Genomic DNA, 26,902 nt, shown 5'->3' with positions numbered 1-26,902 from the left:
AGCTTAGATTTCTGAAGAAAGAAGTTTTTTAGCTTCTGACAACTAGGCTAGTCACTGCTCTGTTAGGAAAGTATTTATGACTCTATCCTGTCTCATTAGTCCAAGAAAGACTACCCACATTCCCAAACTCTGAGCCAGTGCTGTATCCCCCTACTCCTCTGCTCTTACTGTATACTGGTCATACAGAAACAAGAAGCCTTCTAGTTGAGACTCCACTGACATGTCAGAAAGAGGGTTAGAAAGCATTACCAGGATCCCAGTAATTAGCTAAAAAAACCCCACCCAAACCACACCCACAGAAATTTAATTCTTTTTGTGCTTACAGTGGAAGTCATAACATGCATCCAGCAGCCAGGAAAATATGTCACATTTCCCTTTCTCTAGCTGCCCCCAAAATAAAAGTGCCCTTCCCCAAATATGTGCCTTCAGAGGCACAGAAGACCCTAATCACCACAAAGCAATGAACATGAACAACTTAGAGAAGAGAATCTAACACAAGTCTGATGAAGTTGACAGAGAGTCATGAAATGAGTCTGTCCTGGAAAATTATTTAAATTGCAATCAAGATTAATTATGTCAAGTAACTTCTGAAGGAGAGAGAACTGACATATATGGTTTTTTGTGTGTGTATATATGTATATACATATATGCTCAGCAAGTTTCACAGTTATAGAAATCCAGCCAATATGATTTGTTTGCAGCTTCAAATGACAAAAACACCACCCTCTCCCAGCTAGAAATGAGGCTTTGCATGCTTTCATTCAAGATGATTTAGAGACTGGGTCAGTTATGAGATATATAGACCAGCAGCTCTTTAAAGTTGAGTATTCTCTCGCATACACAAAGCGAGCCTGGCTGGAGAGACTACATTCCAGCAGCACCAATTAAACAACTGTTCTCTGCTTTGTTTCAACAAGTAAAAGAGCCTGAGGCCTTTAATGCAGAATTATTCTTTTGGTTCTGGTTAAAGAACCTGTTTCTAGTGTTCCTCAAGCTCTTCTTGAAGGCTTGCTAAATTTGTTACTGTGCCAAGCAGCAAAGTCTGCTGTTGATTCGCTGTGTTCCTGTGCTAGTGCTATACTTGAGCATAGACTCCACTTCGCCTGTTTTTATTCTCTGCTTAAGTTGCATACTGCAGAACACCTATCAAGGAACCGCAAACACTTCTTTCCTCATCTGTCAGAAGCATCAGAGAGTTCAGCTTGCAGAAAAAGTAACCCCATACTTGCTCATGAAGTATGCCGTCACAACCTAATTATCTGATACCGTTAAGATTATGTTCACCCTCAAGCTCTTCTAGAGCCTTCATAGTTGTAGACAGCTGTAAGCTACGGGATCACCCAGCTCGAGCTATTAATGAGCTGCATTATCTACAGCCTCTCCATACAAAAGCATGTTATAATCATCTTACACAGTCAGAGTTTTCCAGAATCACCGTTTGCATGTTCTGCACATGAAAATATGAAAGTTACTAAACTGAAGAGCAGATAGGGAAAGCAAAGGTATTTCAGAAATTCACGCAAGACACTGATTCATCCTTTTCTTCCACCTGTGACAATTAAGGTATACAAAAGTGAAACAGAACAAGCCTTTAACCTCATTATTCCTCAAAACTAGGGATTTTTATGGACTACTCTTAACAACAAAACAAAGCAAAAAACATACACCACCATGGAGAAAGCAAGTCAGAAGGCTACCAGATACAGTTACATCTCCTAAAATAGGAGCCTTAAGTTTTGCTATTTAAAAAAGGGTGTAGACACCCAAGCAATCAGACCTTTCATGACTGCTCTGTGTTTTTGTAACTTTTTGTCATGCCAAGGTGAAACAATATGATTCTACAGGTGAACTCAGGCAAATATTTAGAGGCCTACTCATGAAGCAGTCTCCTAAAATTAGTTCCGCACTAGAAAGGCAGAGATTTCCCACCCCCTCACAACACATTCACCACACATGTGCCGGCTACATACATTCTGGACATCCTTACTTACCTGAAACAGCATCATAGAACTGCTCTTCACTGATGATGCTGAGAGGTGGAGATCCCTTAACCAGAGACTGCTCTAATTCATGGTGTTCCGTAGCTAGTGTCTCTAACGCTTCTGACAAGATCTTGTTTTTTTCCTGCTCATGCTCCAGTTTCAAATTCCTCACCTATAAGTAGATACATGTATGAATAAAATCTCATCTCTCTGAAGAATGTGTAGCTGGAAGCTATTCAGGAAATAGACTCTAATAAATAAATAACTGGCAAACAACTGGAACTGAAACCACATGGATTAATGAGACTATTAACGAGCATTTTTGTGATTAAAATAAGGTTGTTACTTGCATTTTCCATAGTTGAGAAATCTGACAAGCAAGGTCTGACAGTATAAATCACAATTCCACAAGTGAATTCAAGCCAGATAACTACCTTAAAACCAAAGGGAAATATTTACAACTCTGCTTGGATGACCTGAACTATGGAGTTTGTGATCGGTTTCTACATGTACCAAGCTCCTTGTACTAGTCTGCTCTAATTTGGGCCAAGCAGCATCATCTAAATTGAATTACAGAGCAAATGTGAATGCCAGCTACAAATAACTGCAACTGAACTATGAGCTGAAAACATTTAACCCTGAGGATTACAGGAGGAGGTTAAAAAAAGATTCCTCCACTAACTGATTTAACATCGATATAAACAGCCCTCCCTCCCCACTCCCAAAACAGTTTACAGAGGAACCAAAAGCTGACAAAAAAAAGAAAAGCCCAGCCACCAGATGGTGGACCTTTTTCTTAAGCCCACACATGCAATCAGCTCCAGAGAGGATGATGTTATCCATGTTTTGAGTCTACGACTAGTAATGGGAGAGCAACACGTCCTTCCTATTTCCTCCTCGGGTTTTTTTGCTGGTGCTTTCCCTCCTCCTCTTTCTGCCAGGGGAGGGGAGAGGGCTGTAGCTGAAGACTCAGGAAGGGCCTCTTCTCCCAGCCCAGCAAGGTTTCAATGCGCCACTTCTTCAGTCCCTAAACCACTGACTCTTTTCCTTTCTCTTGCTTTCTCCCTTCTAGTCCCTTTTAAAAAGCACCCCCAACCCCTGGCTTGCCCTCTAGCTGACTCTCAAAGGTCAGTTTACAACACTTTCTCAACTAAGAACATGCAAGGGCATGACAATCTCTTGGAACAGTTGGAGGGACAACTTAACACATATACCAACACTACCTCTCTGAATCTAATTTAACAACTGTCCAGATATCCTATCTGGTTATATTTTACATTAAAGCTTTACTTTGGAGGCTTCAGCCCCCTCAGTTATAACAACCACTGAAATATTGGATTCGGAGTCAGGCACAAATAAGGGGGTGTAAATTTAGAAGCTAGAAAGGAGATATTAAAGCAGATTTGCCACTTCCAGAGAAGAGCTTCTGTGCTGGCAGTAACATATCCTCTGAAGAAAGATTTATGGAAGACGTTTTCACCCCCTCAGTTGCACCAAATACTAAATCAGCTGGTTTGGCTGCCAGGCTCTGAGTGTAAAGGGGCAATCCAATTAAATGGTAATTAAAAAGACTATAAAATTGGGTTGCTAATTGAAAGCAATAAAGCCAGTAAGTCACTTACTGTCTAATAGTTTTACCCTGAACAAAATGAAAAAAGTCTGGACTAGTTACTGTCACTTTCATTTAAAGTTCACTCTGACAGTACCAACAAAGCCAATTACTGCAATGCTTCATAGACATCAGACATGCCCCTGCAAAAAATCATGTTATTAGGCAGTTTCTGCAGCGGTTACATTTTGTAAGCTATTAAATAGTTAACTGCCCATTTAGAGAAACAGCATCAGTATTTCACTCTCCTGAGAGGGGGAAGGTGGAAGACTGAAAATAAAATGGTACTTTTCGTTCTTATCAAACAGCAGAGTAAAGCCAGTTACTAAAATGGTATTTGCAAATTTTTTTTCATTATTGAATTAGATGCCTTTATATTCTAGTGTTTTGTTCTGATAAATTATTTCAGTGATTTAAATCTTTACCAAACACTTAAGATTCAGTGCTATTTAACAGCAAATTGAAAGAAAACCAAAATATATTTAACAAAACCCAGATGAACCTTTTTTTGCATCCTCTAAGAGCACAGTAGTGCAACTAAACAAGCAAGAACAGATAGAGGCTTAAGACACCACACCTCCCCCAGAAAGTCTTTTATTGCCTTTAAGGTTTCTCTGCCCTACCATAATGTATAGCTACTCAGAATTGCAGGTGTACTTGAAATAAATTCCCTTTTTGGAAAGTAAATAGCCAGCTTTACAATAAGGTTTCCTTTTCTGTATACTTCCAGGCTTCCTAGCTGCCAAACACTTATTAGTACAGTAATTACACACTACTAATAGGTAACAAAAAAAGCTTTTCATCTGTTACACAAGCAGCACAACACTAGCCAGAAGCTAAGGAAAAAAGAAAACATGTTTAAGTTTGTTGCTTGTAACCTTCAGGGTGTTCATTCATATCTGAATGAACTAGTTTTAAAGCAGCCTTAATTCAGTACTTGGGGGCTGGAGATGAAAGTCCAATATAAAACTTTGTCAGCAGTACTGAGCTTGTGGGATGGACACACATTCAGAGAACTGAGTGGTGGCTCTACAAACCTCTACAGCTTAGTACTCAGTGAAGGGTAGGAATTTGCACTAGCAGCTCTTTGAAGGTAGTAGTCTGGAATTACTGTCTCTAACTGTACTATGTCCTTCAGCACCAAAACAGTTCTACAGTGTCAATGTGAGAACTGGGCAGGGAGGAAGAGAGAGATGGTTCTACTACCATTATTTGGCTGATTTAACCTGTAGAAGACCAATGCTTGCAGAGAGAAAGCTAGTACAACCTTCATGTACTCTACTTAAAAATACAGGTATCACTGCAGAAATAACCTTGTTTGAAATAAGCATACTGAGAATTTATTTTTTTAACACAGACCATCTTTAAAGTGATACCACCACTTTGTCAGCTTGTCTTTTATTATTGATGACATAAATATCCTAAAAGCTTCCTGAGTAGTTTTGCCGTAAAGGCAGGATGTTTTGGGTTTTTTCCCAGAACCATGCTCTCCATTCTTCCAAGTTTAACATGAAATATGCAGGCAGATTAGCACTATTTTCAAAGCATAAGTTTACTGAACAAGATAATTGACCAATGAGTGACAGGTTTCCCAAAATAAGAAATACATTGCTGTTATGCATAATTTTACTATACTCTTTTTATTCACAAAATTTCACCAATGATTCATTTCTGAAGTGAATTATTCCAACTTCCTGGCTATACCACCACCAGTTTTGGAGATGACCCTTCAGCTTTATCCATTTTTCCAAATTTTTTCCTAATTTTTTCCTTTCCCATCCTTTCTTCAGTGTCCCAACACAAAAACAACTGCAAGATTACAGAAGAAGCCTCCAGACTAGTTTTGAAAATGCTTATTAACACAAAATCTTTAGGATCTATGTATAAAGCACAAAGCCGAGCATAAAACAAAGAAAACACCCGCTTTCAGAAGCATACAGATTTCAGTTTATTAAACTGGATGCAGACAGATGAACAATTTTCAGTGAAATATCATCTGATTTCATGGAGTTGCATTAGCTGAGTACCACACCCTTTTTACACAGCAATGCAAAGATTTATGTAATGTAATAAGCATCACACCAAAATGATGCAAGTATCAGTGTATACACAGCTCTGGAAATCCAGTCTGAGCATACCCAGGAAAATATCAGAAGAGACAATTTATTGACAGACTGCATAAGGCACAGCTTGTGATACAGCCGTGGTTTCTGTACCTTTAGTAGTGGTGCCTTAGCTGAGAAAGAGACAGATGGCAAGTCACATTCCACTGGGTTCAGCTCCTCATCCTCCAGCTACGGAATGGCTGTCATCTTCTTGATCCCTGTCACTGGTCCCCACAATGCCAGTGCCACCATCAGCATTATAAGCTTTCCACTGAGCTTCACAGGGACAGCAGCACAGAGTGCTCTGGTGAGCCCAGCATGAGGTCAGCTGAGTTCCCAATGTTCAGCTGGTTAGGCTTCCTGCCTTACCCTTCTCAGGAGCTATTCTGCACAAGAGCAATTACAGTTATCAATACAGCTGGGCTTGTGCTTGCATTGTTAGACAATGACCATGAAGATTGGTCTTGTTTTCATCTCTAAAGAATGCATTGTTATTATAGTGAAACTTCAGATTTATAATTGCTGATGGAAACTCTTTACTTCTGTGAGACAAAGCTAATCACTCAATCCTTACAGCTATAGACACAGCTATAACCTGATACACTGACACAGAATCACCAAGACTTCAGTATCTAGGTCAGTGCAACCATTTTTTTTTTTTTTCAAATACTTCTCCAGCTGAAGAGGTTTGATATCCAAGTTCTGGTAACTGGATTCACTTCTGGTTTAACTGAATGGGAGCCTCCTTCCAACAGCTTCCCATAAATATTTGTGTCCTTCAGGCTGTAAGCACTGAATTGTGAGTTTAAATAGTAGAATTGAGTTTTTAGCAGTCAGACCTCTTTTTTTTTTAAAGGAAAAAAACATTTCTATTGTCTTTCCATGCTACTAGAAATCCTGGTAAGCACAAGAGCATGGTTTAAAAGTTAACTCCTTCACTGTGTATTACTAGCAGAAAGTTCACAAGCCTATTCCAAAGTATCAAAAAAGCTTATCTGCATGTAACAAACACCAGACCCATTCCTTTCTGCACCCTCAACTTCCATGAGGTAGGTGGGAGGCTAGAAACTGCACCAAACCACTATTTTTTCTTTTTCTTTTTTAAGCCTGAAGTCTTGAACTATATCAGCGCAGCCTGTAACTAAGGCTTCTCTGTCATCCTGAAGACATCTCAGTACAATACACAAAATACTTGCTTTGTTTGGTGCTGAATGCTTTTAATTTAAATTAATGCTCAACAACAGTGGCACTTTTGTGGGGTAGGAAAGGGTCACACCACTGTACACCCAGCTAATAAATGATCATCTCAGCAACATGCTATTGCAGCTGCAAGTAAATCCTAAAAACAACACATAGCAAGCAAGGCATATAACAAACACTGACACTTCAACAATATGTAGGGCTTTAGACCTGCCTTTAACATTAGAATAGTAAATTAAAAGACAGCATACCTTAGCTCTAGGTTCTCCTCGACTGAAAGAGAGAAAAGACTTTTCGAAAGTGCAATTCAGTCAAATTTTACTTTCAAAAGCACTCAACTTCAGTGTTAGGAATAAGAATGCCCAAAATATGCAGACTCTCAAGTTGTGTAGAAAGGAAAAAATTACCTCTTTCATGTAGCAACCACCAGGGGATCTAAAGCCAGACTCTGCTGTGGACCAATTCTGCTCTGCAGCAAGCTGAGTGCTGCAAAGCAGGCTATGACACTGCCTCACCAATGTGTCTGACTACTCAGAAGTGGGGCTTTGATTTTTCAAAAGGAATGGCTTTGTGCAACTGCCACAGAAATTCCATAATCCCAGAAATGTCACCACTTACGGGGTATCTGCCATGAAGCAAAAACACAGGGTGCAAGTTTTCAGTAGCAAACTAAGGGCTAGTCTAACACCTTGTTGGAAATTAACATATAACCAACAAATTAGAAAAATGCTGCTATAATAGAACTGAGTTTTCTGTGGACATCTCCTGGCCTTAAGAAATGTAATCCTACTTTCTGTAATGAAGTAAATGCCAATCAAACCTGCCATTTGTTTCACACTATAACTATTTATATGAAACTGTTACTTTCAAGGGTGAGCTACTCCAACAGGACATGCTATTCTGAAAGACAGAACCTACGAAGCTCTGTGTTGTAACACATTACAATACGGAAAACTACTCACAGGAAGCATTGGGAATCCAAAGTGAGGATTCTTCCCCTTCTTCTGTGATATTCATACCAAACAAAAACCCCTACCAATTAATCTGAGGCTAACAGTGCAAATCACAACCTCAGTGTAGACAGTTTGATATGTACACTGTTGGTTCTAACAGACAGGCTCACATAGTTGCAATTTTGCTATCGGTACAATACAGTCCCTATTGCTAGCGCGTCCTTGCACAAGCCAGTTCTTTGTGATGACCAGTTTAAACTAGTGCTGAGTAAATCTGTTATTCTTTTACATATAATGTAGAATGAGATGTACATAGTTTAGAGAAGAGTCAGGTCTGCCTCCATGTCGTGAACAAAACCTGCCTTTTCATTTCATCATAGAAGAAATTTAACGACTTAATATCTTCCCCAAGGCATATCTACTTAGAAATGGAGCTGTTCTATATATTTTGTTAGCTAATTTTGAAGCATGCTACTGCAGCACTAATTCTACAGGATATCCTTCTATGAAAAAGTGCTTTCAGATTTTCTGCTGCCTAGAGTAGGACTAAGTTGTTGCTGAAGCTGCTACTGAAGTGAAAACTGAAACCAGTTGCTCTCACGTGGAGTTCTCATAGCTTTAACCACATCTGAGCTTCAATAAAGGAATTTTTCCAGAAAGAAAATAAATAAATTTTTAAAAGGCTTGATTTTTACCTCTACTCATGGGACTTAACTCCCACTAAGCACACATTAGTATGATATGAATATGTATAATCCTGCTTTTCTCCTAAGCCTCCTCCCCTCCACCCCCCAAAAAGCAGGAACAGTTTTAATTTCAGTATGTTTCTTTGCAAGCACACCTCAAGTATTTGAAGTACTAGAGAAAGGAACAAGTGCTTCATGAATACTCCTATGACACATCATAAAACTGCAAGTGTGACAGCTCACATTAAAGCAAAAACAAAGTGTTCCCGAACAGCTGCAAGCAGTTTCATGAAAACATCACTAGATTCCTAAAGCCCTAAAGCATGTAAATATTTTTTACAAAACTTTTGGAGTTCTTATCTGTTTACACATAGGCCTTTCCACACAGAGTTCCCCTGCTGACTCACCAATCCCCATCACCACCAACCGCAAGGAACTTGTACAAACATCTGCTATCTTAACATACGTTAAGGCCTTGTATCATAACTCTTCATCTGCTGGAGTAAACTAGCTCTTGTAAACGTCATCATAGCCTTGGCTCACTCCAGAGTACAGAGGACCAATCAGAAAAAAGTCATGCTTTTCTTCAACCATTGTTTCTTGCTTAGGTTTTCTCCCTGTGCTATAAGCTTACCATCTACCTAGTTAAAAACACAATAGTTAGATAGCACTCACCAGTGACTTGAACTACAGCTAGTGCAACTACTGAAATGCAAACCAAGATGTGATCAGTTAATTAAAGAGGTCAGCTGAGCTCACTGGTAATAGGTAAAGGGTTATGTACTGTATCACAAGACAGCATCAGCTTTCATCTCAGAAGTCTGGCCAGCTGACTCTACAGCTACAGCATCCAAGTACCACATCTTACTGCAATCATCAAATTCAAAAGAAAGAACTCAGAAGGCTAACATAATATTTTACTTTCTTTCAGACACATACATGAAACATCACCAATAAAATTCCTTTTGGTACAAAGGCTGAGAGACCCCCATATACACAAGCAAACCCTATACATACCAATTTGAAGTCCGGGTAACGCATTCACTTACATCCCAACTCAAGGCCTATAGAAGAAACCAAAGACTTTGTAAATCAAGTCATAAGACTATGCCTCAGTCATTCCCCAGATGAACACAAGGATTTATTGTTAGTCAGCTACAAACGTTCACCTCAAAAGTTCAAGAGGAGGAGCTTAGCAGGGCTGATTTGGAAATGCTACATTTCATTCTTCTGAGTATACAGAGTTATCATATTTCCCTATATTTGATCTATTAAAATAAAATTCTGCTAATGAAGGAAAGGACCAGATATGATCCTAAAACTTAGAGAGGGTGGAACCACTGCTAGAAGCAAGAGCCAAGCTATCGTCCACACAGAAGAAACTCATACTTTGGCAGGATCGTGTCAACACAGACAGACATCAAAGCAGAGAGCTGTTATTCAAGGGAAGAGCTGGAGATGCTGAGAGCAGTCAGCACCCTTCTTCCAACATACAAGTCTATTATAAAAATTCATAATTCAGGACTGCCTGGATTAACAGTTTCTGAACTATCTACATGTTGGGGACAAAGACTATTTGCCTCCCACCTTTCCCTCTTAAGGCACTGACACTTCCTCCTCTATATGGAGCTCGCTGCCTTCCTTCCCCTTTCCTGTTTCCACATTTGGCTATGTCAAAGTTTGTTTATTCGGAGGCTGATGAAGCACTGCAGTTTTAACCAGTGGAGAATGTCGCAGTTCTGAGCGAAGAACCCACCTAGGAGTGCAAGAACAAGCTTCAAGTACTTCATTTCTGATTGCAGATTAAAAGGATGGTTTGGGCTTAAAAACTTGGGTTCAAAATTTTCTATCAGAGAAACGCTTTCTTCAAAGTGATTATGCACTGGTCAAGACTTAACAGAGCTTCTTCTGGTTTGTTTCTAAAGTGAAACTTAGTGGCAATTCCAAGTTCTCGTCTCAAACGTATTTGGTTTTTTCCATTTTACTTAGACAACTTAACTGTAAACTGATAAATCTCATGAGGTCTACTTGGGCTTGATAGCTGCAGAAGTTGCCAGTTTCCAGAGTGCATTCTGTTCCTACTCATGTTCCGGTATTACAATAACAATTAGTCAAATATCAGGAGTTCAAACAAAAAGCCTTCTGATTTTGTAATTTTCTATTAAGTATTGTTTCTATTCTGAGTAAAGCCAAAATTAAATATGGCTGATATTCACATTTGCCAATAGCTTATACCAAAACAAGCTGGGACTGAATGACATCAGCAGTGATGTACATATTTGGAAAGCTCGTTTCAAGTTGCAGAGCTACAAGATTACCAGGAAAAAACCACACCCCAAAGGTATTTTGCTGCCCTAGTCAGATTAAGTATCTGTTTCCACAGAGACACATGCCACAAGTAACCTTACCCAAACTAAGGGTCTCATTCAAGCTGATGTATTATACTGTTGCCAACAGGAATAGAACAGTATACTGCTGCATGTTTTCAGATCTGGTAAGGACTTCCTTTGCGTCTTTTGCCTTTGAGAGACTGTGGACATCTTTGAAGTTTGCTAGGCTCGCAAACAGAGAGACCAGACTTCAAGATGTAAGGGTTCTTCAGAACTCACACAGGAAACATTTCCTTTTTATTCTTAAGGACTGTTTTGAAAATAGATCTTAAGGCAGTTTTGATCAAGCTACTTCCCTTAGTATTTTTCAGTATATACCACTGATTACTTTGATCAACCCCTTTGTATCCCCTCCCCCAAACTTCTTCCCAGTTGGATCACAATGATGCATGTATTAATGTTTTCTTTTGAAGCAACTGCCATGTTTTTGCTATGTTTTTGTTGGCTCTTACTGGCTTACTAATGCTGCTACACAACTGGACATGTTGTTGACTCAGAGTGAAACTAGCTTCCTATTAAAAATTAACACTTCTGAAGCCAGTTGTCTGTTCTACAAGCTCTGCATTGGGAACCTTGTTAATTATTTATGAAGAATAACTGACAGGTTTTTTTTAAGAAAGCAATCCCAAAACCAACATGCGTGCTGTACAGTTGTTCTGCATTAATGGAAAACTCAGGTGTCTTATCTGCTAGTTTTAATTTCATTTTGGATGCTAACCAAACCAGTTAAATATGAAAAAAGTTGAACACTTACATAGGCCAGAGGTCAATGGTGAGTTTCACACCACAGTGCTGGAGTTCTGATCTCCTAACAAAATCCACCTTGGAAAGCATTCTCATTTGCTATAGCCCAGAACAGGCTCTTCTCAACTTTCCATTATTAAAGCATCAGGCCTTCATAGACAGACACAAATGCAGAAACCCCACTTCTACTTCAGATTTTAGAATGACTAGCAGCATTAAGAAGTTTGTCACTTCTTAGGGATGATTTTCCTCTGAGACACTAGTTTGACCTTTCTGCTAAGCAGGCAACAGCCAGCAGACATCAGCTAGGCCCTGGGTAGGCTGATAAGACATTTCCTCAAATTATAGTATGTTGTACAGAAGTTCATCTTGCAGTTAGGGCAGACATAACTCTGCTGTGGACTATGGAGATCCACACTGAAAGTTCTCAACCTCAGATCAAAGTAGCAAAAAGACAGTTGCATATTGAGAATGAAATCTGAAATACTGCCTTCCATTTCTTATTTTTGGGAATAACAGAAATAATTGCTGGAGTCTAAAACCACCGCTGTTATCCCAAAATATGATACCTACTTACCTACTGATATATTACAAGGAAAAACTACAGAACACCACCATTGACATGCAGAACAGCTAGATAATCCAAATATTCTCACTCAGTGGAATAGATCTCTCCTTATCAATGATCTCAAACACCTCCACCAGATAAAGGCAAAAGTCATGTGGTTTTTTGTGGGGTTTCGTTTGGTCTTTGTTTTTGGTGTTTTTTGGTGGTTTTTTTTTTTACACTTTGTTGCAAGAATTCAGTATGTTACTCATTGTTACTCAGGGCCTTCTTGTGCAAAGAGTAACTAAAGATTAATTGAGCAGATAAAACAAGCCTGCTTCTGCTTAAGATGCACACTTAACACTGTAGTGAAGCTATTTACTGATAAATCTTTTATTTATTACTCCCAAATATGCAATCCAGTAGTATTTACAGTTCAGAGGAAGAAGTGGCTCCAGCTTATACTTCTAGTAATCTTTTATGAACTTCTCCAATGAAAAACAGTGGCTGATAGAATAAAACTAGAAGATAGAGTTGATGCAAGTCTAAATCTAAAGGAACACCAAGAGTCCTCCCCACCCCAAGCTGAACAAGGATCTAACAGCCTAGAGTGACACGTTTTTTAGATTCAATACACTGTACATGGGAGTAAACAATAGTAAACACTGACCATATGTTATCAGCTGATCTATGAAACATGGTTCCCTGAAACTGTCTAGAACTACTGCACTGGACTACCTCTTAAGTACTGTGTGGATGTCTGAGGGCTGTTATGGCTAGAAGAAAAGGCTCAGGGTAGATCTCAATCTTTATAGGTAGCTGAAGGGAGGGTGCAAAGAACACAGAATCAGGCTCTTCTCTGTGATGCCCAGTGACAGGACTAGAGGTAATGGGCACAAGCTGAAACACAGGAGACTGATTCCCTCTGAACATCAAGAAACAGTTTTTTTACCATGAGGGTGACTGAGCACTGCACAGGTTGCCCAGAGACATGGAATCTCCATCCTTGGAGGTACTCAAAAGCTCTCTGGACATGGTCCTGGGCAACCAACTCTAGGTGGCCCTTCCTGAGCAGGGCAGTTGGACCATAGGACCTCCAGAAGTCCCTTTCAACCTCAGTCTGTGAGGTTCAAGTTTAGCCCTTAGCCTGAAATGTGGCTTCAGAGCTGGAAGAGATACAGGTCAGACAAAAAACTAGATTTCTGCTATCCATAGGCAAAGATGCAACTGTCTGAAGTTTCAAGCTGTCTTAAATTCTCAGCCAGCTCATTTTCACCTCAATTTGATTTGTCTGACCTTGCAGCAAGGTGTTTCACTGGAAAAATAGACAACCCAACTTGCATGTATATCACAGAATGCTTCTGCAATTAATAGTCTTGTTGGCATTTCCAGAAAGGTATTAACTACTGACATATACAGACTACCACATTACCTAGAGGAGCTATACCTTTATCTTAAGATTATTCCCCCCACGATGATAAAATCCCCATGTAAGACATGAACTAATGGGGCAGAGTCAATCAGTTCAAACCCAAGTTCTTCACAAATGCTTTTCTGCTACAGCACACCTGCACAAGGCCTAGAGGCTGACGCTTCAGCCAATTAAACTGAATGTTTCCAGACAAGGCAAGAGTAGTATTGTTCTCCCTATCCTTTCTCCCACCATAGCTCTTGACTTAAAGGACCTGCAATAGCAACCTGATTAGTTAAATTTCAAGATTAATAGGAAGCTGTGTTTCTATTCAAGAGTCAAGCAATGTATCTAATCAAGCTTATGTTGTGGAAGCAGTGTAGCTTTGGCAGCCCAAAACTTTCCAAAGTGGACAAAAATGTTTATAGTCTGCTTCTGTGACTAAACTGTTCTACTTCTAAGCTAAGAAGTACCCCCGCATTATGATGCATACTAGAGACTTCCTTGAAGTAGGCATACGTTAAAGCCATTCTCAGAGTCTTCTACTGTACCTATGGATGCCAGAGTTGTTGCATCAATGTCCAAGTTTTAACACTAACAATGTAGCAGTGACACACAGAGGAGGGAAAACATTCCTATTGAAAACCACTGACCAAGTCGAGTCCACGAGGCCACTTAACGTGAAGCTATGCAAACAAAGTAAGAATATTACAGGTATCACTCCCAAATGCGTTCTATAAAGACAAGATATTCAGATGAGGACTATCCTTACAAAGGTGGACATCCTCTTATACTGGACTCTTCAGGATATTCACAAAAACTGGATACACTTTATTCATAAGAGGCCCTCTATCTTACCAGTACTTTGCAGCGACATTCAGCTCAGCTCTTTTCTATAACTGGAGCAATATTTGCTTTGTGTGCACTTATCAGCTACCCTTATGGGATAGCATAGGCCTGCATTTCCCATTTGTACATGACACTGAACACATTTAAAGTATATTATTGATGCATTTAAAAGGGGGTGATGTTAAGAGCAATACAAACACTCTGGATAAAGAGGTTACTAACATTCCTTGATGACCAGACCTGGCATGTACCTTCAAGGAAAACTATAATACCAGGGATTTATTTTCAGTACGTAAACACTTTCTACACACAGCTCATTTACCAATTCTAGCGATAACCTCAGTGACTCAGCACTCCGCATTATACAAATGCATTTCTTCACTGGACAGCAAAGCAAGCAGAGATAACACACTTGTGAGTATTAAAATTAAAACCAGTGAAGTTTTTAAAGTCACTGGCAGTCTGGGGAGGGGGAGAGAACCCCAAAAGTACATATTTTGTTCATGAGATTAAAAAGCAAACAAGAGGTCAAATTCCACAATGGTTTACCTCTATTATAAAAATGGTATCAGCTCTGAGGAGTCATTGACTAAAAGTGGAAAAAAGGAGTTTTGGTTGAAAAGCCATAATTGTGGCCAGGTGAAGTAAAAAGAGAAAATAAAAAAAGACAACACACCCTCCCTCATGCACTAGTACTCTCTAAATGAGACATCATTGCTTTTATTCTTCACAGATAGAAGACCCCTATGTTTCATGGAGCCAGAACTGACTAAAATACACCAACTAAAAGCACAGCAAAGAACAGCAGAAAAGTTTAGATTCAGTCAACCTCCTTTATTCAAGGAAAGGCTAAACAGTTGCACACGGACAGCCTACTGTGCTGACTATTTCAGCAAGAGAGCTGAAATCACTGACATTTAAGGAGGTCAAATAAAACATACCACATGGCGAACTTAAGATGAGTTTACAACATTTAAGTGACACGAAGCCTTAGAGACAATTCCTTTAAAACAACCTCACACAAACTATATGAGCAATAGAAAGTTAAATATTCTATCTCCCTCAAAAGCACATTAATATCCAGTACTGGACAGGCTACATGAAATTTGTTTTTTACATGCATAGAAATAATTTTTTTATCATTATTTTAAGAAACTAGCTTTTATCATCTTTACAAGGAAAAAGCATAATAAAAGCCTTAAGTTTCAAGAAAGAATGGTCAATGAGGAGACTACATCTCCAGAGAATTAGTAAACCTGTGTGACCGCAGTCACCCATTTCAGCATTCTGATCTTTTATGCAGCTGAGACACAAAACCAGACCACTCAGCTGGACTGCCGCTGCAGTCAAGTATCTCACATGCTTGCATGCAAAATCCCAGCAAACAAAGTTAAAAATTGCAGTGCTATGCACAGAGGTTCAGCCTTAAATCCTTTTTTTCCTCCATTCCCCCCCCCCCCCCCCCCCCCCGAAATGTTACCTGTGCTTAGCTGACAACACATTGGCTGCCTGGGAGCTAGCAAGTTTTAGAACTCTGCTGTTGATCTATTCTTCCATCAGATACACACATCACGCCAGAACACTGAAAACAAGCTAATCAGCTTTACATGCCATTATAAAATCACAATGACACCAAAGTGATAAAAATATGTACCCTTCTCACCCCAGTTTTTTTCCATGCATGACAGAGCAAAACAAACAACATCCTCACAGCAGTAAGTAGCAAGAACACAGTAAGAAAATTACCATGTTATGCACTTTTTTTGTTCCTCTCTATCAGCTTACACAGGGACAAGAGCACCATTTTTCAAATACATTCATGGAAAACAGAATTGCTAATACCTATTTTAGAAGCGTACTATATCAAATGCTATTCTATTAGGCTTAATTGCTGCTTGATCTTTCTTCCCTGCAGCCTCAGCTAAGCCCCTTTTTGCATTAAAAAAATAAAATCCCTAAACAAGTCATATAAGACCTCAGAAGTAAAGCTCAGAGTGGGAGCTGCAAAAGCCCAGTGAGAAGGGGTCTCCTTTCGAACTAATATGTTTTTACACTGTGTTTCCCCAGAGGCCCATGAACAGATTCCAAATTAGTTTACACAAGGCTGCTTAACAACTGCCAAGAAAAAAGTAACTACAAGCCAAGCTTAGAAAAAGCATTAATCTGTTCCAGAAAGCGCAAGAACACGTTAGCAGAGTGCTTTGAGTTGGGCAATGCAGTACCGAGTGGAGAATGCCTTCGGACAAGTTGCGCGACCCGCTTTCACACAGGCTCATAGAGCTACAAGTCAGCCAGAGTTTCCCTGTCACTAGAAATTAGTATGTCACTTTGCCAATAGATTATATTCAAACATATAACCAGCTACAACAAAAAGGTGAACTTTTGGAGTGCATGCTCTTAAGGGAAAAAAAAGTTGGGACCCTGGTGTACTACAAAGACTGGCAGCATTCACCTTTTGACCTACAGTAACATCCAAGCACCCTTCTGTCACCCAGAAGCCTTTTGTAGATACGGTACTCAACCAAAGATCTTATCAACTGCTTCAAAAATGTAAGCATTCTGTCAACACACATAATACCTTTTTATAAAAAAGGCAGTAGTATTTACTTATCTTTTCCCTGAATGGAGTCACAGTATTTGTTATTTGAACAAGCTTCTGTCTGGGCCACTGCTTAGCGTCTTTGCCCACTCTGGTGACCTATTCATTCTTGGCTGCTCTAAGAAAGTCTCTGGAAAAAAAATTATGCTCTTTAACTACCTTATCTCCTTGACACTTTGGACTCACGAAACTGCTTTACATAATACCGATAAGGACCTTGTCTTCACAGACCCATAGTTAGCTTTCTCTCTGCAAGGCTGCAGTACAGTGGTAGAAAGAAAATGTTTCCAGAGGGAGAACACTATGCCATCTGCAAACATTTCACTCTGAAGTTCTTCTGATTTTAATATCTCATCTTTAGAGCTTTAGCACTGGTGAAAGATGTATGCATGTACAGCACCCAAAAATCAGTACAGCAAGAATCATCAAGGCATGACTAGAACTACCAGTGTTCTAGCAGGAAAAACAACCTGCCAAATAACTTCCCTGTCAGTAGCTTCTACATCATTCCACAACACGTTATATCCCATGCTCTTCTGCGTAAGGGAAAAATATCAGTCTTTATCTGGGCACCTGTTTGAGCACAGAGAACCTTCCAATTAGCTTGTTACTTTCAAACAAGATTCAAGCTGCACTAGGTACTTCTAGTACATTTCTACTCATTTGGAGGAGAGGGGAAGAAATAGGATTGAGTAAGAGACTGATATAGCCAATAAAGGTTTTCTTGATGCAGACACACCTTGAGTCTCTCAACACCAGACACCTATTGCTGTGCCCAGTACAATTATCAGTTGCCTGAAAACTGTTCTCCCCCTTTCCCCAAGTTTACAAGCTGAATAGTGTTTCAGTTGTTTGGGGCATTGCCTACAGGCCTTGACACCCTGAGGTCTTGCCTTGATTTCCTCTACTTTCAGCAACAGCCACAGAACGGATAACAAAATTGCTGTTGTGCTCCAGTGATTGAGAGGAAGCAAAACAACAACAAACCCCCAAAACAACCAAACAAAAAAAAAGGGGGGGGGGGGACAGCAGGAGGAGCCTGTCACTTGTTCCTAAGCACAAGAAAAGAGCAGAGAAACACAGGCCCTGGTATCATGACTTGAAGGGCTAAGGAGTCTATGGTTCTAGGTCTTGTACAACAGCTGGCCAAGACATGCTCCCCTCCCCAGCCCTAACTCATAAATCATAAAGCTAACCTCTTTCTTAGCTTCCCTGATTTTAGTGGAGTCCCTCACACCCTCTCCTCTCCCTTTCACACACCAAAGGCTCCAATACCTGACAGACTAATGTAATGTAGCTGACTGTATTTGCCAGGTGGCAGAAAAGGACTGGTGATGGACTCCAAGACTTTTCTAGACAGATTTGCTTGGGGTGCGCATATCAATAGATCTGTTCTGTCATCCCCACTCCCACGAGGAAAAGAATAATAAAAAGTCTGATTAAGGAGTCACCTGGACACAGCTTACAGGCACCTTCTTCATTCACAATCCAGTAAGGTAGCAGGTCTAAGCAGTAACAGTCACACTCATACACGTCTCCCAGACCACACACCAAGACAGGCATGTATCAAAGACAACTATTTGTATCCCAAAGAGCATGCAGGCGTTCATGAGAACACACACAGACACATCCAACCCTTGGACATTCAGTTATGTTTCCAAGAGATATAAAATAAACTAAGGCAGTATACTGAATTTATTGAGATTAATATTTACTAGTTGAACTGCAGGCACATTTATTTACAGTATATCAGTGATACATACAAGAGATAGCATGTTACACCATGGTAAAGAGATAAATAAATCCAAGGACTATGTCCCACTGTATTTTGACCTTAAAGTTTCCGTAAAAATGACAAGCTTAATCTGTTACAAATTCTACCTAGCTGAGTATACAACTCACTTAAACCACAAAATGAAGAAACCTTTCTGAATCTCTTATCGCATCAGCTAAAGTTTTTTTACCAGCTTGTAAACAAGTCTTTCAAACCAATTTAAAAAAAACCAACCAAACAAAAACACTAGAAAGAATGACAACACCTACAAACAAAGGAAGAAGATCAGAGCCACAAACGGACTGGCAGTCCGCTTGAAATGAAATCAGCTTACAACTGCATCTGCTCTCAACTCTTGCAGTATAAGCAATTTACTGTTAAATATAACCTTTGATGGTAAAAGCGAAATTTAGGAGAGTCAAAATACTCATCAGCACACTTTATCTACAACTGGTTAATGAAGAAGCAAGCTAAAAAAAAGGCAATTTCTTTAAAGAATACCTTTCCTATCAGTTTCAGACAGCTTCAGTACGTGCAGCTAAAGTATTGGAGATATTTTAAAATCACCCAGAAAATCTAGCACAGAAATTAGCGTGCAAAGAACCTTAAGTTAAAGTTCCCCTACAACTATATCAGAATACCTTAGATTGTAAAAATACCAGAATCAAACTGCTCTTGGAACGCAGGTTCCGATATCCGCTAGAAATAGTACAAGGGAAGTCCTGCTTTGAAACAATACTTACTAACCTTGTGCCAAAGTCACTGCAGAAAACGTTTTAAGTTGCACAAGCTCCGACACAAATGCCTCAATAAATACTCAGATTAAAGCAGCCAAATTATCCTCGGGTTTCCCTAACGCGCTGTAATTGTTCAGCAAAAAGCATCTGTGCTCATCTCTACTTTCTCTGCTTGACACTGATGGGTTCATCCCAATGTCAAGAAGGAAAAAAAGCAAAAAACACACCCAAGGAAACCCAAGCCACCCAAGGCACGAACCCGAAGCCCAGCTCATCACGCACGCTACATACCGCGGACCCGATTTCGGGGAAGCAGCCGCTCCGAGACCTCGCCCCGCGCGGCTGGGAAACCGGCCCCGGGTTGCAGCAGGAGCAGCAGCGGCAGCACCTGCCGGGCCGGGGAGGGCCGCGGGCGGCCCGGCCCCCTCACCTTGCAGCACGCCGCGGACTCGGGCGGACGCCCTGGCGCGGCGCGGCGCGGCGCGGCGCGGGGCGGGGCGGGGCGGGGGAGCGGCGCCCTCCCCGCGCACGGCTCCGCGCTCCGCTCCCTCCGCGCACCACCGCCGCCCCCCCCCCCCCGCCCCTCCGCCCCGCACCGCCCGGGCCAGCGCGTCCCGCCCAGCGCGGGGGATGGGGAAGAGGGAACCAACCCGAAATAGCGGGGCGGCAGCCGGCTCCCGGCCCGGTTAAAGACGCCCTGACAGGCCGAGCGCTCCCGCCCCCGCCCCGCCGCTGAGGGGGCCGCGGCTCCCCATGGGCGGGGCGGCCCCAGAGCCCGTGGGGCCGCCCCACACGGAGCCCCGCCGCAGTGAGTTATTTTTGGAAGCTTCCCGCCCCCCCCCCCCCCCCCGCCACCGCTCCCCTTCTATGGCGTCACAGCAACTCCTGCCGTGCGGACGGTGAGGTCACGCCTTCTCCGGCACGCGTGGCGGGTGGCACGGTGCTGCGGGGCTCCCTCCTCCCGCAGCCGGCCCCGCACCAGCCCTCCGGAGGCACCGGGGGCGGGAGGAGCAGCGGGCAGATGGAGCGTTTGGATATCGCGCTCATGCACCATTTCTAACGCAAGCGGAAGGCAGTTGAACCTTTTGTTTTGGGTGCTCTATTAGCAGTTTCATTTGCATATTGCACAATTAGGCTACAATTTACACAGCACAGAGAGGAGCGCTACTGCACAAAAAAAAGCCTTCTCCAAAAGTCAAGAAGTGTGTTCACTGTGGCTGTCCTTAAGTTAGCAGCCTCTCCTCGTTAGCCAAGCAGTGGCTTCTGGTATGCTGACAATTTAAGTTAGAGGGGAAAAGAATTCTCCTTACAGAGGCAAGATAGAAAGCACCAGCTTGAGAACACGTCTGTTCTAGAGAGAATCAGTTTTCTTGGGCCATGCACAATACGGCTGAATGGTATTGCGGGGCAAATAATTCTTCTGTCCTCAAAGGAAGTTCTACCAGGGAGTCCCTGTAAGACAAGCCACAGTCAAACGGTCCCACTGATAACTAAAAGAGGCCCAGAGACAACAGGACAGACAGGAAAGCAGCTTTTAAAAACCAGTTGTAGCATTATATCCTTCCTGAAGGTAGTTTGGCAGTTTTAAGTTAACAGCACCTGATCACTGCCAGAGCAGAGCATTGATGGCAGTTGTCCCCAAACATTTACAATACCTAAGGCTTAACTTCATTATTGAGATCATGGTCAGAAGAGAAACAAGCACTCTAAAAAAAGATCTTGTTTTAGAGTATTTTAGACAAGTGTTTTCACACTAGAGTTTGATACTTCAGAGTTATGCTTAATATTCCAAGTATACTGAATAGAAAAAGCATTTAATTGGGGTCCTATCACTTGTTCATGCAGAACCCAATATGTTGCTTTTGTGATGCCAACAGAACTACCATCTAGAAATCAGCACTGAGTGGCAACAAATGGGGCCCTACCTCATAGAAGACAACAAAACCAAATGCTGTGGGTTTAAGAACAGTAATGCTCAAGGAATGTAACTTTTTGGAAAGGTTCAAGTCTTAGGAATGTATTGCTCCTGTAACTTCCCTTAGAGCTTATGGCATCTTTAAAAGCTTGCGTTATAGTTGGAACTGCTATAGCTTGAAGTTTAAAAATGCCAAGACACAGAATTCTCCAGGATCACATCTTTTCCCTGTCATGACTGACTGATTTTACCAGCTATGGTGGAAACTCAAGTTCACACCTCAGCTTATCCCTCTGTGCCCAAATCTATGTGCTTCCAGATTAAAATAAGGCCTCCATAGCACCTACTGAGGCTGTTCCAAGTTGAAGTAAGGTGAAATTACGATTTCACCATGTTTTGCCATACTCCACTCTGGAAAGCTATTTTAGTCTGGCTTGAAGCAAGATGCCAACACAATTAAGGAATACTAACTAACAGCATACACCCACTGTTGTAACAATTTCCCCCTCATCCACAAATGGAACTGGCAACTTCAGTATTAGATTTTCTTAGAGAAAAAACTCAGTGTAAAAAAAGAAAAACAACATTTGGTCCACACTGCTAGAGCTTGACTCAAGTAAGTCTAGAAGACTTGTGACTAGAGACAAAAGGGCTTGGAAAGGAATGAAAAAAATATCTTAAACCAATCCTAGACAATGGAGCCAGTGTTTGCAGCTCACTGTTAAATAACTGGAGGACTAACAGCACCAACACAAACTTCATTCTGAAACACAGCTTACTGATGACAACAAGAGCCTACCTGAGGGATTATTGTTACCACAATGCAGGAAGACAAATTTATTCCATGGTACTAAGGTATCTTCTAGAGGGAAGAAAAACACCAGATCTCCCACCCCAGGAATTAATGAGTTTTACATATAGTCCCAAACTGAAGTGTTTGCATTATGTTTAACACCATGCAAAATATTTGTCACTGGGAAAGCCAGAAGTTCAATAGATAGCATTCGCACACCCACTAAGCACATGGTCTGAAAAACAAATTCAGAAGCAATACTGTTAAACGCTTCAGCTAGCCAGTACAAAAAAAAAGATTGTTTTCTCAATATTTTAACCTTCAAATCAGCAAAGCAACTGCTTTATTGAACTCAAGCATTCGTTTTGAACATTACAAGCAGTAGTTTGTAAGCAAAATCTGGGTCTCCTCTGAACACTCAAATACTAAGATATCCTTTTGTAGAGGAACTTAGCTACTCTTTCTTGAGAAGCATGAGTTTTCATCAGACATTCAGCATGCAGGAGGACAGCTTACCAACAATGCGAAGTTCTATGGGTATGCGTACTTATTTTTGTAACACGTAAGTAGGGAACTAGTGAAATACACTAAGCTATTCAGACCCTTTATAGACCCACGCAGCACAATACATACCCCTTCTTGCTTTGTGAATAGGTTGAGGCAGTCAGCCAGGGCCTCACATGTTTCCTGTGATACTTCAGAGACCACATCAACTTTTTTCAGGAGGGGAGAAGATATTCCTGAAAGCAGAAAAGATTAGTAGTGTTAGGAGAACATTGTCAACTACAGTGTCCTTTTAATTATTTTTTTTCCCCTCTAAGTAATACAGATACAACATTCATATTTTACAGGATGGCTGGTGCAGTGTAATATCTGTGTGAGGAAAGGGCATGCAGAAGTAGCACTGAGGAAATGTAAGTTCTTTCTTTTGCATCCTTTCCCTAGTACTGGTATAAACGGCACACAACTGGATTGAGTTTCTCTTTCACCATGGCTTAGCAGAGGTAGCAAGCCACTGCAAGACACTGGAAGAATGACAAGCAACAATCTCCTTTTAACCACTTTCTAGATTTAAAAGCCTCAGAGTTGCCAGCTGACAGAATTCAAATAAAAAGGATACTACACTGGTTTAATACAAGTTAAAATGAGAAACAGCTTTTTTCCTTCTGACATAGTATTATACAAAAGAGAAAAAGCTTACTACAGTGCAGCTAGAGATTTAGGTTTGGAAAATAGATGGGGAGTTAAAAGGAAACTGATCATTAAAGGGGAAGGTGATCTTATTCTCATGGAGTCGTCTTGTGGGTAAGTAGTACAGCTTGCAGAGCAATGCCACCTTACCTACCTCCTGACTCCTATGGCCATTTATAGAAGGGGCCACATGTCCAGAACCAGCAGGAAACCATGATAACCCAATCAGTTGGTAGAAGTTACGTAATATTTGAATTAATCTTTGAAGTCCTATGATATGCAGCAATTCCTCAGGAGTCAGGCAAGCCATTCTCTCAGGAAGCACACTTGTTGCAATTAAAATAAGTGTTTATTTAGTGACCACAGACTCCATAATCAGTTGACACCATCTAGTAACACAGGTGCTTCAAGTTGATGTCACACCACTAAAGATTAAGAGGTCCAGCAATGACAGTTCTTGATTTCATTTTGCAACTTACACTGCTTGTGCAGGACAAGACACAGTACATATCCACATGCTAATTGTTGTCTTTGATGCCAAAGCTTACTACTGACTATAATTAGGAGTCTCTACTTGCAGCAGCTATCAAGAGCAGCTAGTGCCTCTATTAGGAAGGGCAGCTCAGTGAGCACAGGAGCAAGAGACATCTTTATTTGTAATAAATAATATGCAAAAACCTCAAAGATACCTGGATTTAGAATAGCATGTTGAGACAGTTAGGGAGAAAATTTAAATACCAGGTCCCAAGACAGCTGTTTTTTATATTACTCAAAAGCTTCTAGAAGTTCCACATGGAAGGACTTTTAACTCAGAAGTTTGCATTCTTCTGGAGCCAGAGGACTTGAGTACATTAACGATACCACATCAACCCAATGTAAGAAGTGGGAGAGCTGCAGCAGTTCTCTGTTGAGACCTACAGAGGTTACACACGAACCTGGAAACAGTTCACTGACCCATCAAGTTACAAACATTAATTGGGAGGAATATAGGAACTTAATACTGCTATTGGCCAAGACTAGCCGTTTCTAGGAAAGAGATAGTATCTGGTTTTGCTCTACTATGGGTTTTGGTTACTTAAGTTGTATATTTAAAAAAAACAGTGAATGTCTTCAGGCCAGAAATATGGGGACAGAGAAACTGCCGCTATATCTACCAAAGGGAATTTATCCACCTCCTACTAATTTTCAAACTGCTTTTTGTGAAGAACTCAGTTTTACTGTGTTATTAATCACAAAGGCTTCCCAATAAAGCCACTTATGTATTATGAAACCTTACCTTTGTGAAAGAAGTAAAAATTCAGTTAGTACAAGATAAGTTAACATCACACAGTAACTTACCCCAGTAGCACATGGATAAAAAGTTGTATTTCAGACTCCTTTTGGGAAGTCATAGGGATGAAAGAACGTTTTTCCTCCTAAAACCGCTATTTTGTTACAGACTACCAATTTGTACAGATAAACAACTTATTTTCTAGCTTGAGCTTCGTAACTTTTAGTCACAATATGTAACTAGGACTCGGGTTCAAAGCAGCAATGGTTAGATGTTCATACATAACTCCTTTGTGTGTTTAGTATGTGAGCAACCTCTGTACATGTTTAAGGCATTAAATGAAACAAGGTCTAATCTAACAGCTTGATGCCTGTGCTATTTTTTGGCAGTTATGCTGCAAAAAGTCCACGTACATGTTAATTTAAGTGTTATTATTTAAAATGAAGCCCAAGAAGTTCAAATCTGGCATAAAACTCAGGGCAGAAGTCTGTGGAATATATCCCATCACACCATGCCTCCAGTTTCCTGTACAGTTTTATGACTTGACTTCACATCCTGTTTATCATGCCACAGCTTTCATCGTGTTTCTGCTCACTACAGGACAAGTTTTTTGAGGGGAAAAGCTAGAGTGAGACAGCTAGCAATTTGTACCTGTCAGGTGACACTTAAGCTCTGCAATAAGCTACCAGCCACAGATATTTTAAAAAAAAAAAAAACCTTGAAAGTGAATCCCTACATTATATTCCCATGATACTACTCAGTAAGCACCATACCTCAAGGCAGTTTTACCACATTTACACCCACTAGGAAGATTTCTTTCAATCAATGTACTTATTGTTTCCCCAAATCTGAAATCTTAGTTCTTGGCAATTAAGTTACTTTGAGTCTTTTTCAACGAGGAAAACAGTCCTATATTTTCAAGCTCCTGAAAATTTAATTCCAGTGGAACTGAAGCATGTCCTACTTAAAAGAAAAAATTAGTTCCTTGGTAACAAAATGCATTTTACAAGAATAAGTTTTACCTTTTGTAGCATCCAAAGATTTAACCATTGCAAGGAAGTCTGAAATCTCTTTACTGAGTCTTTGTTGGCATGCTTGTGCTTTCTGAAAGACAGCAAGGATAGCTAGTTCAGAAGTGCCTTGTTCTCTTACCTGTACTGAAATTTTGAAATTTGGATATTAAATCTTAACAAAGATTCCAAATGACAGAGACTGATACTGTAAAAGTGAAAGAAATTACTTTGAGTACCTTCAAAGACACAAACAGAAGATTTATGCACATTATATTGCTGACCGGCTTTTGTTTAAAATAGCATAGCAAACCAATCCCCAAAGCTATGTCATATGTTCTACTTCTGCATTTTCCCTCGCCTTTTTAATAAAAAGTTTGAAAACGAAGAGACATTGCTTGCTCTTTGACAAACCTCAGGCCAAAATAAGCAAAAGCATAGGTTAACTGATGTATGGCAAGTACAACAACATGCAGGAACCCACCCTAAGATCATATTCCAAGCCTGCATTTGAACTTGGAGACAGGTCTCTATTAGATAATACCATCTTCTTCTGTAGGCTGCTGGGAACTCCCAGTGACAGTTTTCTTCCCACCTCTGTTCTGTCAGGAGCTGCTTTGAGTTCTTGTACCAAAAGGTATGGTACAAGCCACATGGAGTTCAGTCACATGAAGATTTTTGTATTGTAGTGTCAACTTTCCCTTAAAGTAAAACGTTTTAGAAGTGTATGTATGGCAAAAAGCAAGAATCACAAGCTGAATGCTACAATTATCAAAGGAAGACTCGTTTCCAGTACAGGTCTGAACAATCACTGTACAACGCATCTAATCACTTAGATTAGATTAAATCCTTAAAGGATCATTTCTAAGCCACTTCATTGCCTATTTTATAGGGGTAGAGCTTGCTGAATGTTAGCTTTGTTATCCTCCAGTCCTGGTGTCCCCAAGTACAGTATGCAAGGCTCCCTCTCCTGGCTGAGAGTCTCAGGCAACTTTCTACCTTGCAGTAGTGCTGGTAAAACTGAAAAACACAATTCTGTGGCTATAAATATGCCGTTTTATGCATATAGTCTGAACAGGAACACATGACAGGAAGCAGTGCAAATACAAGAAACATTTATGCATCCATGGAGAGAAA

At 40.6% G+C, this 26,902-nt stretch overlaps 1 protein-coding gene across 5 annotated transcripts in view; it reads right to left on the bottom strand.

The window, feature by feature from the left end:
• OSBPL1A (oxysterol binding protein like 1A) overlaps window positions 1-26,902 on the bottom strand; it is a 78,445-nt gene that overhangs the window by 26,922 nt on the left and 24,621 nt on the right. For all 5 annotated transcript variants that reach the window (XM_064442847.1, XM_064442848.1, XM_064442850.1 and 2 more), the window contains exons 15-17: window positions 25,778-25,859; window positions 22,928-23,034; window positions 1,992-2,154 (exon numbers count right to left, since the gene is read on the bottom strand). In XM_064442847.1, coding sequence (XP_064298917.1) covers window positions 1,992-2,154; window positions 22,928-23,034; window positions 25,778-25,859 — 352 coding nt within the window. The remainder of the gene's footprint in view (window positions 1-1,991; window positions 2,155-22,927; window positions 23,035-25,777; window positions 25,860-26,902) is intronic.

Source organism: Phalacrocorax carbo, chromosome 2 (assembly GCF_963921805.1).
Source record: "Phalacrocorax carbo chromosome 2, bPhaCar2.1, whole genome shotgun sequence".
NCBI lineage: Eukaryota > Metazoa > Chordata > Aves > Suliformes > Phalacrocoracidae > Phalacrocorax > Phalacrocorax carbo.
This window is presented reverse-complemented; position numbering and strand designations above follow the sequence as displayed.